The sequence below is a fragment of the Plectropomus leopardus genome, chromosome 24 (genome assembly GCF_008729295.1).
Source record: "Plectropomus leopardus isolate mb chromosome 24, YSFRI_Pleo_2.0, whole genome shotgun sequence".
In the NCBI taxonomy this organism is placed as follows: domain Eukaryota; kingdom Metazoa; phylum Chordata; class Actinopteri; order Perciformes; family Serranidae; genus Plectropomus; species Plectropomus leopardus.
In genome coordinates this window covers 14,465,794-14,478,665 of record NC_056486.1, presented here as the reverse complement: position 1 = coordinate 14,478,665, position 12,872 = coordinate 14,465,794, and the positions used below count along the sequence as shown (strand labels likewise).

Below are 12,872 nucleotides of genomic sequence, written 5' to 3'. Positions count from 1 at the left end.
GGCAGACAAAAGAGGTACCAAAAAGAACCAGAACAACTGTTGACCCTTATAAAGTGTATTTCACACGTCTCACAGCTGTGTCTCACACTGGGGACTTAACGTCCACATTTTGCAGTATTTTAACCCTGAACACCCCGGAGGCCCCTCGCACGCCTGCATGCAGACACTGAGGGACTCTGAAAGGACCCAAACATGACCGTGGATGAATCATACTTTTATATAATTGTTAAAATACCCGATGACATTCAGATACTTTTATACTCGCTAATTTTTCATGAGAACAGGCAACATATAAGAGTTTGGGATCATGTAGACCTATCAAAATGAGACAGTAAAGGATGGTAGCTAACAGGGTATGAACACATATAAATGGGCTCTTGGTTCCCTCTATTGGAGATGTTGTGGAACTGCAAATGTACCCCCAAAAAAGAGAGTACACATAAAAGTACTTTTATTTCACTTGTCAGTAACAGACTATTTGACACAACAGAATTAAATCGTAACTGATAAAATGCTATATTACCCCTGCATTTAGTCCAGCATCTCTTTAACACATTTTTATAATATTTTTACATAAATACAAAAAGTAAAAGTTTATGAAACAACCCAAAGACATCAATGATAAATTAGCTTGCATCAAAGACTACTTATACTTGCACACACAGGCTTCGCAGTTAAATTGGTGTGTAAACACACTAAATGCATCATCCTGACACACCTCACCCTCTTGGCACTGGTGTCCAAACAGCTGTGCCATCACACTGAAGTTACAATAGCAGGATTAAGTAGTAGCCCAGGGGAGTGATATGTTTTTTTGATGAGCCTTTTTTTAACTGATGGTTTTAGTCTATGTAATTCCAGTCTAGCAACTGTATGTTCCACAGTGCAGGGTTATATCAGGATGCAAAACAAAGACTCAGATTCTTCACAGTGTTGTGTCAAAGGGGTCAAGCACCATGTCGTGCACACATCCTCCTGCAGGGATAAGGCTTTCATGGTCGTGTTGTGACCAGAGCGCAAACTAAATAATGAGCTTTTTACAATATGACGGCGTTTGTACTAAACTTTGGCCACATTCCACGTGTCTGTACTCGTGAACATCCACGTGATTACCATATTTGAATACAGGCGTGGAGAAATCATGTTGCTGCAGAGGCCGCCTTCAGGGGCTGCACGTAAACATGAGTGTTTTTACAGTGAGACATGCAAAGCGTGTCCTTGCAAACGCTTTTGAGCCAGAATTAATTTTTTAAAGCTGGCTCAGTCATATTCCCCAACTATTAATTATCAGGTAAAATAAATATACAATTAATTTAGGTAAATTATATGTCGATTGCTCATAATAAAAACACGGATACATGTTAATAGTACTACAATAGGTGTAGTATTCTGTTCCTAGTGGTAATAGTAGTAGCAAAGGTTGTACCAGCAAAACATAGAAGTGAAATAATATCAGTGGATTTTACTTGAGTAGAAGTAGCAATAAAGCCCTGTATTTAAAATCTTACTTGAGTGTAATGGAGAAGCATTAGCATCAAAGTATACTTAAAATATCAAAAGTAAAAATACCTTTTATGGAGAATTGCCCTTTTCAGAATCACACGTATTGGATTATTGAATTATAATTTTTGATAGATTCATGTGTTTGTAGTTTAATTTTTGCAACAATTAAAATGGGATCTAATTTAAGTTGATGTATAGAAAACTGGATGGCTTGACCAATTTGCAGATGTCGGTTATTGATACGGAAATATAAATAAACGAATTAATTTGAAGCTTTAAAATAAATGTAGTGAGGCAAAAGTGTATTTACTTCTGATACATGGGGGAGAAGTAGAAAGTTGCATAAAATGAAAAAAAAACCTCAAGTCCAAATACCTTAAAATTGTACTTAATTAAAGGACTTGAGTAAATGTAGACTACCAAGTACTGAATAGTAACATCTAAATGAAGCCGTAAAATAGGCCACTGAAGCTCCATTAATAAACCCGCATTTGACGCCACATTCCATAATATCAGGAAATCCCCTCGTGCACGCTCATTTGTCCTTTTTATCCGGTCTGTGGTGTCTGCGGTTATTGCGATGTATCAAACAGCACTTTAAGACAGTTGCCGCGTACACGGAGTCTCAGCTTTCCATGACGTTATTGAAGTACGCGCATACCTGTAGTTGAGTTGTGTCGCGCGGACTGAACCGGAGCGCTGGTTAGTTGAGTATTGTGTCTCCCTCGAGGTGTAGTCTCGCGACAGCCGGCTAAACTTTAATGCTCCGATGATCATGGATATCAATCAAAAAGAAGATAAACTTAATCCTCTGGCCACCGCCGGCGTTCTTTCAAGGCTCTTTTTGTGGTAAGTGATGATCGTGAAATTACTGGATTTAACAGCGTGACATGAATGAGCAGTGAGCTGGAAAATTGTTCTGCAACCAGTTGATCCAGATCCTGGTGCATCAGTGAAGCGGGGTCTGAAGTGCACAAATTCTGATAGTGGAGCAAAACATGGAAGTCCTAACTGGGCGCTGCTGACATGTGACTGAAGTCGGGCAGCGTAGTGCATATTCAGGACGACTTTTCATCTGTAACATAATGACTTTTTTAGTTGTGAAGGAAGTACCCAAAATGCATACTTGTATAAAAGCTCAGATATTTGACCACAAATGACTTTTGTAGAAGTTTAAGCCACGCATTGGGACATGACTTGAGTAAAAGTCTTAAGGTATTTGATATTTACCGTACTTGAGTATCAGAAGTAATTTTAGGATGTTAAATGTACTTAAGTTAGAAAGTGAAAGTACAAGTAATAGAATAGAATAAGAGCATTGGTAATTTTGACATTTGGCATTTTTCTCACATCTTAAAGTGTTTCTAAAAAAAATCCAGCTATTCCTTCATATGTATCTCCGCCCTTTTTGTATCTTCCCTTCCTTCCCCGTTTCGCTGTAAATAGCTAAAATTCTTAAGGGAGGCCTAATGGAGTCAAAGTGAAAGTTGACAGACATGTAAAAACCCTTGTAAAATACAGATACTCGCAAACAATATATAAGTAATGTAACAAAGGGTTTTTGCTTTTTTACACCACTAGATGTACTAAATTACTTTTTTTTTAGTGGTGGATAAAATTCAGGAAAGACTGTACAGATATCTTACCAGTTTAAGTCACCTATTGGAATATTACTTGAGTAAAAGTCTTAAAGTATCCGATATTTACTGTACTAATTGTCAAAAGTGGTTTTATAATGTTAAATGTACTTAGGTATTGAAAGAAAAAGTACAAGTAAATGCTGTTAATAAAGAAGCAAGCGATCAGAGTTGTGAGGATTATGTAGTGTATTTCTTTGTGACATGTACACCAAATTCAAAATTGTTTATAACACAAAAAAACAAGGTCTGTTTCACAAATAAAACAGTTTTTCATTTCCTCCCATTCTGTCATGTCCCCTTCTGTCTTGTTTAGTAACAAGTAACAAAAATGCTTAGTGGAGGAAAGGCTTACAGTTAATTTAGCAAATGTAGGTGAGTTAAAGTGACAGAAATATAAAAACTCAACTGCATATACTCAGAAATACTCAAGTATTGCAACAAAGTATTAGCACTTCTGGAATCATATTCAAAGAATCGGTTTAGCCATTAGTGGGCAAAAGTGTTTTAATCGTTCAGCCTAAAATCATGGGAAAAACGAGACGCACTGGAAGTATGAAGTTGAATCAGAGAACTAGAGCTTTTAAGATTGGCCTTTTTTTTTTCTGGTTGATCATTTTGCGTCTACATTCAGTGCGTAAATACCGTTCTACCCGGCGTACACAAGATAAGATAAAAGAATGATTGTTGCAGTCGGAGATGTGTACATGCATTGAACTTTGTTGACCCTAGAGAAGTCAGCTATCTGATCTCATGATCTTTAAGCTGCATTCTTTCTGTGTTCTTTCACACCAGTGCAGATAGTCAATAATTCAGAGCATTTGCAGCCCAAAGTACAACATCTTCTCTCACCCCAAAAAAACAACCAGACACTGAAAATGACATAAGGATGCTCAACAAAGGATAAAACAGATGCATCAGTAGATCAAAATAGCGACGGTCAGCTCCCTTTAACACAAGGATCGTCATCAGTTTTCTTGTGCTGCGCTCAGACGCCTTTAAAAAGCGAGAAAATTGGTTTGATTTATTTTGAAATTTTTGGGGGGAGAAGGCAGTGAACAACATGGAAGGAAATGTCCCGCAAATTGGGGGGAAAAAAAGGTATAATGTGATGAGAAAATCTTCCGGAAAGTTGCTGGCGATTATATGATATAATCAGAAACTAATCTGATCCTCATATATTTAGTTATTCTACAAAAAAAAACCCACCTCTTTTTTTTTTACTACTCTTTTAATTACTTTTTGAAGGTTATTTTTGTGTTTTCACTTTATTCTATTCTGTTTTTTCAGGTCATTTTCTTGTAACTTTTTGTGGATAACTTGCAACTTTTTTGGCCATTTTTTTTCCAAAGTTGCTTATTGCCTTCTTCCTGTCGTGACTTTGAAAGACATAAAACCAATTTGCTAATGTTTTGAGGGATTAAGAACATAAATAAAACATATATTCAACGGAGCTGAGGAATCTTATATTCAGTTTGTATGGACTTAAATCACACTAAACTGAATTAAATGAATTTGGATTATGACTCCAGTGACTGCGAAGACCTGGGTGTACTTTAGTCTGCACACCCGATCTCCCCCTCTCTTTGTCTCACGAGTCTTTAACCCATTATTAGCCGCATTCAGGCAGGATGTTTGGCTCAGCATGCGTGCCCTTTGACCTCTGTCCTTTTGTTAGGGTGGGGCAGAGGTCAGGGGAGAGTTTCCTCAACAGTTGCTCCGTGGCACATGAAGCCAAAAAAGTTCAGTTTAGCGTGTGACATCAAATGAATCTTCCGCTTTGTTCCACATCGTTGGGTCCAAAGAGCAGACGCACTAGAGACTTTCACAGGTCAAATGTCTAATGCAGGCATGTCAAACTGGTCCACAGGGGGGCTGGTGTGGTCTCCTGCTGACTTGAATGGGAATTAAATGATTTAATCGTGCTGCTGTCGACTTTGCAAACGGTATTCGATCAAATGCGTCAAATCTCGGTAGTGAAACGAGTCATTTCACTGAGGTTGAATGGGTGACATGACGGTAGCTGCGTCCATTACTTTTACAGTCTGCGCTTATGTTGTTAAAGGGAAAAAAAGCTGTGATTTACAGGTGTGTAGCCGTTTTGTCTCACCGGCGTCACGTGACGGTTGTACTTCTGTGGTTTGGCCACTATGTCAAATGTGCTTCAAACCCCTGTGCTGTTCCCGGGGGCTCGCTTTAAGTCAACGCTCGCTTGCCAGAATTTATTTTCTTATGTTTCCCTCTCCTACACTGCTGAATGGTTCAGTTGCATACATCTTGTTGCGCAGGACAAAAACAAAACAGGGACCTGCTCATTAAAACATTGCTCCATAGCACCACAAGTGGTCATAAAGTTCCCGTCCAGTCTCTGCCACATACAGGCAAGAAGAGCTTCACGTAGGCGAGAACTATCTGCTGCTGCCGATACAGCAGCAATGGAAGCTGTCTGATATCCTGGTACAAAGCAGTTCTGTGTAGATATTTCATTAGTCGAAGACGCTCGTGTGCAGTGCTTCTTTGTGAAGCTAATGTAATCCATGCACCACAAAGCATTTCACAAGTAACCTGCTGTCAAAGGACAAACGTCACATCTGCTGCACAAACATTAGCGGCGTTTGTCACATTCGAGGTAAAAAAGCAAAATAAGATCTGTTTTGGTGACATATTGTTCTCTAACTGCATCAATAACTGTGTGTTTCAGCTGGTTAGCCCCTTTGCTGAAACTCGGCCACAGGCGCAGGCTGGAGGAAACTGACATGTACAGCATTCTTCCAGAGGATCAGTCGGAAATACTGGGAGAGGAACTACACAGGTACTACAGTACTGTGAAGACATTGTTTGACTACTACCTTTTCACTTGTTTCTGTCTTTCAAATTCTTAGTTGGCGGGGTTTTCGTCAACCGTCCCGTATTTGCTTCAAAGCGATGGAGTAATTTGAAAACACGGATCACATTTTTTTTAAAGCTCTTTTGAAATGTCCCTGTGGGTTTTGTAATTTTGGCAAAAGAAAAAGGAAATTCTGAAATTTCTGAGCAGCAGCCTGAGAGACAGGGATCAGACGTCTCCTGCAGCCAGACACTGTAATTCTGCCGGCCTTAGAATCTGTCTGCTCATGGGTATCGATGTTGTTGGGGAGGAGAATATAAATGGATATTACTGAACGTGCGTGCATTTTTGGAAAAGCACCCGTAAGATAAATTGATCTCGTAAGTTAAATTTAACATTTTTCTCACGACTATTTGTTGACCGTTTGGTTTTTAATGATGTTATTTCGGTGATCTGCATCAGCTGGTCAGTGATCACCTGCAGCTCTAATGTAATGGTAATGCCACTAACTCTAACTCCCGAGCAGACAAAATACCATAACTCATTACAAACTGTTACTAAGCACTCCATTTGACATCGGCGTAATTTCCGCCAAGGGTAACTGACAAGTAATAAGTGGTTACGTTTTTAAAAGTAAATAAAAATAAAAAGTATTATCTTTAATGTTTACTTTGTATTGGAAGGATTCTGCAAATATGGACGCTGACACAGTTTTGTTAAAAAAGGCAGCAATAAGTACTTTAAAGGGAAATTTCTTAACTCTTGTTTTTTAACAATTTTGATTTTACCGAACATTATTACTAAATTAGTTGCGTTTTTTCCCCCCGTGCATAATGACATGCCGCTGCATTTTCTTTGTTGCAGATTTTGGGACCATGAAGTTAGAAAGGCTACAAAGGAAATTCGGAAGCCCAGACTCACCAGAGTTCTTACTAAGTGCTACGGGAGGTCCTACGCTTTGGCTGGCTTGTTTACATTTTCGCTGGTATGTTCTGGCTGTTTAAAGTTTTTCTATTTTTGCCAGTTATAAGAAGAATGCTGACACACCCAGACCCATTATTCCTAAAATATCTTGTGACGAAAATTGTTTGGACCTTCAGAGAACCTTTAGTGCTTAAAGGGATCCTTCAGATTCTTAAGTGGGATTGCATGTACATTTGTTTTTTTTTTTTTTTTTTTTTTTTTAATTTTAGGTGGCTAAAACACATTTTGCTGCTGACCTCACACATTACACATTACTGTACGTTGCTTAACTTCTGCGTCGTCACTCCTACCGCTTCTCCAGACCGGCTGGAGTGACAAACTCCATCTACAGGCAAAATATCAACTATGTACACGACGTACCTCATACAACCGCACTTAATGTAACGACATGTTTTATAAGGACAACACGCATTAATCAGCATTTCTGTTAATGTGCCAGTGCTAACCATTTGGTTTTTTTTTTTTTTAAATCTGAACTAGCACTGCTTTGTGTGTTTTTTATGTGTGGTAAAGAGGTGTTTGATTTCATTTGAAAAAAGAAAAATGTTTCCATAAGTGCGAAGCAAAGTAGCTAAAAGGAACCAGTGCAGACAATATTGTAGACGTAGATGTCTCATATCAGTACATCAGCCATGTATGTATAAAGGGATTGTGCAAATAAGCGATGAACAGTGAGAAATTGGTTTTTGTTACTGGACAAACTAGAAGAGACTGGTGTATTTTTTTCTACTTTTTGATAGAAAACAATTTGGACTCTTGGTAAGCTGTGGTTGTTTGTGTTTTGCGTGATTGCTGTGTAATTTATCGTTGACCCTCTTTGTCATACAGGAGGCAATTAAAGTCATCCAGCCACTTCTTCTGGGGAACATAATCCTGTACTTTGAGAATTACGACCCGAGCGACCAGAGGAGTCTGTACGTGGTGTACGGTTACGCCGCTGCAATGTCGCTCTCCTCGTTCGGGCTGACCATCCTCCAGCATTTCTACTACTATAACGTTCAAAGGATAGGCATGAAGATGAGAGTGGCCATGTGCCACATGATATACAGGAAGGTCAGTGAGGATTCAGCAGATTTGCCGCGTGGATGTCAGTGTTTCTGTCATCACTCTGGTGAATTTTTTCTGTGACGGTCACCATGTGAAATGTCTCCGGTCAGGCTCTTGGTCTCAGCAGTGGATCCATGGGACAAACGACCACCGGACAAATTGTGAACCTCCTTTCGAATGACGTCAATCGTTTCGACGAGGTCAGCAAAACAAGCTCGCAGTTACACACCAACACAAATAGTCTGAAAACTGGAAACGGAAAGTGAATTTGAGAGATTTTGACTGCTACGTGATCAAAAGGCAATTAGGCGTAAATCTGAAGTTTGACAGTTATTGTACTTGTTGGGTTTTTTTTTACATTAACCCTATCCTCTCACACCTATGTTACAGGTTTCTGACATTGTTTCTGGTGTTTTTAGAGCAGCTGATTTAACGTTTATTCAGTTAAATGTTTTTCTGCACCACAAAACATGACACAGTTTTTTATTAAGAATTGTGAAAAATGAAATACAGGACTTTTAGAGTGGTGCTCATGATTCCTAATTGTTTCTGTAGATTACACTCAATCTGCACTACCTGTGGGTGGGACCTCTTCAAGGAATGGTGATCATTGTCTTTCTTTGGTATGAAATCGGACCCTCGTGTCTGGCCGGTGTCGCCGTCATCGCCCTGATGATGCCCGTGCAGACCTGGTTTGGAAAGCTCTTTGGCATCTTCAGGTAGGCAGCGGGCGAAGACGTAAAAGTCGTCTCCGATCATCGATTAGTCTAATTACGCCCGGGGTTTTTTTAATCACCTTATTTTAAAATGTTTTACAGGAGCAAAACGGCGGTTCTTACCGACAACAGAATCCGCATCATGAACGAAGTGGTGTCTGGCATCAGGATCATCAAGATGTACGCCTGGGAGAAACCCTTCTCAGCTCTGGTTACCGAGATCAGAAGGTATGTACAAAAACGACGTCCGATAAAAAGAGCGGGCAAACTTTGTTAGCGGTTTTGCTCGGATCAGCTGGGCACGCTAGGGCTCCCGTTGTTTTTGGCAAACACATTTTTATTGATTTTAAACATATAGCAAGGTAGTCTAGTTTAGTTAGTCTGTACTTTTAATATGCTCCCAAAATTGGATGATCAAAAGGGATACGGACATTAGTCGAAGTGGTCGTAGTCGGTGACCGACGTAGAAAATGTAGTCCTCATTTTGACGAGAAGCCGAACTTATCTCCACGAGCCTCATTTGAGCTTACTTCATCATAAGTTTGTTATATGTTTATACATTATAGTGACTTTAGGTGTATTTTACACTCAAAACCTTAAAATATGCAAAATGTAAATCTCTCCGGTTAGGCTGTCTGGAAAACTGACGTCAAAATCAAAATTCTCCTTTTTTTTTTTAATATACATTGCGCCAAAAAATCTCAAACACTAAGAAATAGTTATCTCACACTTTTTAATTATGTGTTAACACGAATTGTTAATTGTTTGTAGTTTTTCGCATTTACTCTGAGCGTTAGTTTTGTGAGTAAGTAAAGCTGCTGTTTTTTAATGTCAGGCACAGGCAGTCCTGCACCGACGGAGCTGCGACAGCTTTAGCCTCGGACAGATCGAAGTGGTTTTTTTCATTAGGGAGAGCAGAAGAGGTCTTCTCCATGTTTGCACAGCTTCCCCAGCATTTGTCTTTTTTTGTCAATGATAACCCCTCACGATGTTTACCCTGTAGTTAATAGATCATCTTTTATAGCCAACACATTCCAGTTGTCTCCTCTACTCTAATACGTTTGACAAACTCTTGATATTTAACATTCAGCTGTTAAATAAACGGTCGGACGGGGGAGAAGAGCCTTAAGCTGGAGGTTTCGGTTTCTACGGCTTGTTTTGATACTTTCTGTCGCCACAGCTTTCACGAAGAGAGAAAACTTCACAGTTACTCTCGGGGTTAATCAGGCTGAGCAGCGATGACAGTCGTGGGGTGGAGCTTTGACTGTAACACGTCTGAAAGAGCTGAGTTTTACAAGTGGAGTTGTCTGAGGTATTTATACATAGTCAGTATATTATCTAATGGCACACTGCCAATTTGGACAGGCAGACAATAAAAAGTATCAACATCAGTCTGAACAGATGCTGTATTTACAGTACTTTGACCGTTTTACCTAGAAAATTTGCACTTGAGTGATTTTGAAAAGTTTATTTTTGTTTCAATGTAATCATACAAACAGTGCCATTGTCTGTATTTATCCAATTATGCAATATTTATGTAGGACAGAGTTTGATATGTTTTTAAAAAAAACACCTGGAAAGTCAGGCAAGGAAAGGAATAAAAATATTCTGGGTCCTTGAAGTCACGAAAAGTTTAGGAATTTTTAATGAGCGTGAACCCAGGTATAATATCACAGGATTTTTGAAGAAAATCTGCACTTGAGGTGTTTTTTAAAAAGAAATCTTGTTTTTAGTGGCCTGAACATGCATTTGCACGTGGACGAAAGTTCAAAACGTTGATGTAAACGACTAAAGCACGCACGAAGGATAACTGACGGTGCACTAACCGCAGAACGAGAGCCTCCTTGAACTTGAAGTCACCGAGCTCACTCTTGTCCACATGTTGTCTTCCTCTATTCCCAGGAAAGAAATCAGTCAGATACTGAAGAGCTCCTACCTACGAGGACTCAACATGGCCTCCTTCTTTGCCAGCAGCAAGATCATCGTCTTTGTTACCTTCACAGTCTACGTTCTCCTGGGAAACACCATCACTGCCAGCACCGTGTTTGTCACCGTTTCCCTCTACGGTACTATCAAACTCACGGTCACGCTGTTCTTCCCGCTGGCAGTCGAGAAGTTGTCAGAGACGTTGGTCAGCGTTGGCAGGATCGAGGTAAGTTTTTTTTCTGTCGTGAGTTACAGAAACAGTTTTGTATTTCCGTATTAAGTTACGGTATTAGCCGAGAATCAAACGTTTATCTGGAAACAATTATTTGTTTTGCAATTTTAGAGCACACAGTCACCCACACGGGCTTTTGTTGCATTTCTAGCAGCGGCAATTTTTTTTTACCGCACCGTAGAGGTCTTTTTATATAGACTTTGCACACAACTACAGCGCTGCATGCCTGGATCATCAGCCATACATCACACGCATGTGTTTACGGAGGGACACGACCCCCTTTTACAGGCCCGCACCGAACATCACATGGAAACAGGAGCATCGTTAAATGAGTCACCAAAGATAATAGTTTGATCGACATTGTAAATGATGTCTCTCCATCGGTGCAGACCTGAGCCGTGTGAGTGTTCAGTTAAACATTACATAACCTACTTCTGTAACGATTTCCAGAGCACATTTGACAACGTGAATGTCAGAATGCTAACGTGCCTGGCCTTTTGAAGAGTTTCTCGCACTGTAGATAATTAAAAAAGATGCAAATGCCACACTTGCTGCGGTTATAGGGATCACTCTGTAAAGGCTTGGTGTCGATTAACTCCCTCAGGATTTTCTCCTGCTGGAAGAGATTGAGAGACAAAACTCCAGGCTGCCTGTGGAGGAAAAGAAGGGAAACGCCGTTGAGATGGAGAAACTGACCTGCTACTGGAATAAGGTGAATGTTCTGTCCTCAGAGTGATGTTTTACAGAGCCTTTTTATCATTTTACAGGACTTGTGGGGTTTTTTTTTTTTGGTTTTTATTTGAAGGAATTTTCACATTTTAGACACAATAAAACAAGAACACACCATTTAAATAGTCTTGGTTCAACCTGTCTAATGTCCATCATTGTCCCTAGGTATTCACAGAGATAGCGTCCATTTCTTTGCTTATATTAATAATCAGTTTTTCCCATTTTCTTCATTTTCTTTTCTCTAGACCTCAATGCAAAGGTCTAGAGTAGCCAACTTCCATTATGACGATCTCCTTGATTTTGTCAACCCGTTGCGTGAGACCTGGCGGTTCAGATTTGTAGATTTGTTTTTAGACTGTATATTGCATGTTTTGTAAGTCTCAAACATTTCAGTTTTTACACGAGGTGATCAAACGCCAGATCTGTTATGAAATAGAAACATTGCCACGAGGTTTTGTTCCTGTGAAGAAGTACTGTTTTGGTTTCCTGTCAGAGTTGGGACGCTCCGTCGCTGCAGAGCATCTCCGTCAAAGTGAAGTCGCAGCAGCTTCTGACTGTGATCGGTCCGGTGGGGGCTGGAAAGGTCAGTGCGTTTGCGTAGAGCAATCTGAGCACCAACAAAGGGAAAACGTGTTGACTTCATTCATTGCGTGTCACTTTCTGGCCAGCTCACATGTCCATAAAATCCATGTTCCCAACAGTCATCTCTGCTGAGCGCCATCCTGGGAGAACTGCGTCACGACACGGGGACGCTGAAGGTCAAAGGTCAGCTGACGTACGCCGCCCAGCAGCCCTGGGTGTTCCCCGGAACCGTTCGCAGTAACATCCTGTTTGGGAGAGAGCTGAACCCCCAGAAGTATGAGAGAGTCCTCATAGCCTGCGCTCTGAAGCGGGTGAGACACAAGACAGGACTCGGCGCTAACCCGACTGCGTTTGTGCTTACGGGGATTTATTTATGTCTCTGTCTGTCTCTGCGTTGTGTGATTTAACTCCATACCCTCCACTGATTTCGGGTGCAGGACCTGGAGCTCCTCCCACACGGAGACCTGACTCTGATCGGGGACAGAGGAGCCACCCTCAGCGGGGGACAGAAAGCTCGTGTCAACCTGGCCAGGTGAGAGGACAGCGACATCTGTCATGTCTGTGTTACACAGAAGGCACACTTCCTAGAAATTAATCTACATGTTTTGCTTCACACATTAGCTTTTATTTCTACCGTTAGGAGACAACGGTTAATATTTGCTAAAATCGTCCACTGATATTATTGACCT

The 12,872-nt window shown here is 40.4% G+C and overlaps 1 protein-coding gene across 1 annotated transcript; it reads left to right on the top strand.

The window, feature by feature from the left end:
* Positions 1-2,195: 2,195 nt before the first annotated feature.
* Positions 2,196-12,719, top strand: LOC121962978 (ATP-binding cassette sub-family C member 4-like). Its single transcript, XM_042513335.1, has 12 exons — positions 2,196-2,352; positions 5,842-5,952; positions 6,832-6,952; positions 7,780-8,004; positions 8,109-8,198; positions 8,554-8,717; positions 8,817-8,942; positions 10,617-10,866; positions 11,477-11,584; positions 12,095-12,184; positions 12,303-12,494; positions 12,621-12,719. Exons 1-12 carry the CDS (start codon positions 2,273-2,275, stop codon positions 12,717-12,719), a joined length of 1,656 nt encoding a protein of 551 aa, XP_042369269.1. The 5' UTR covers positions 2,196-2,272.
* The last annotated feature ends 153 nt before the right edge of the window (positions 12,720-12,872 follow it).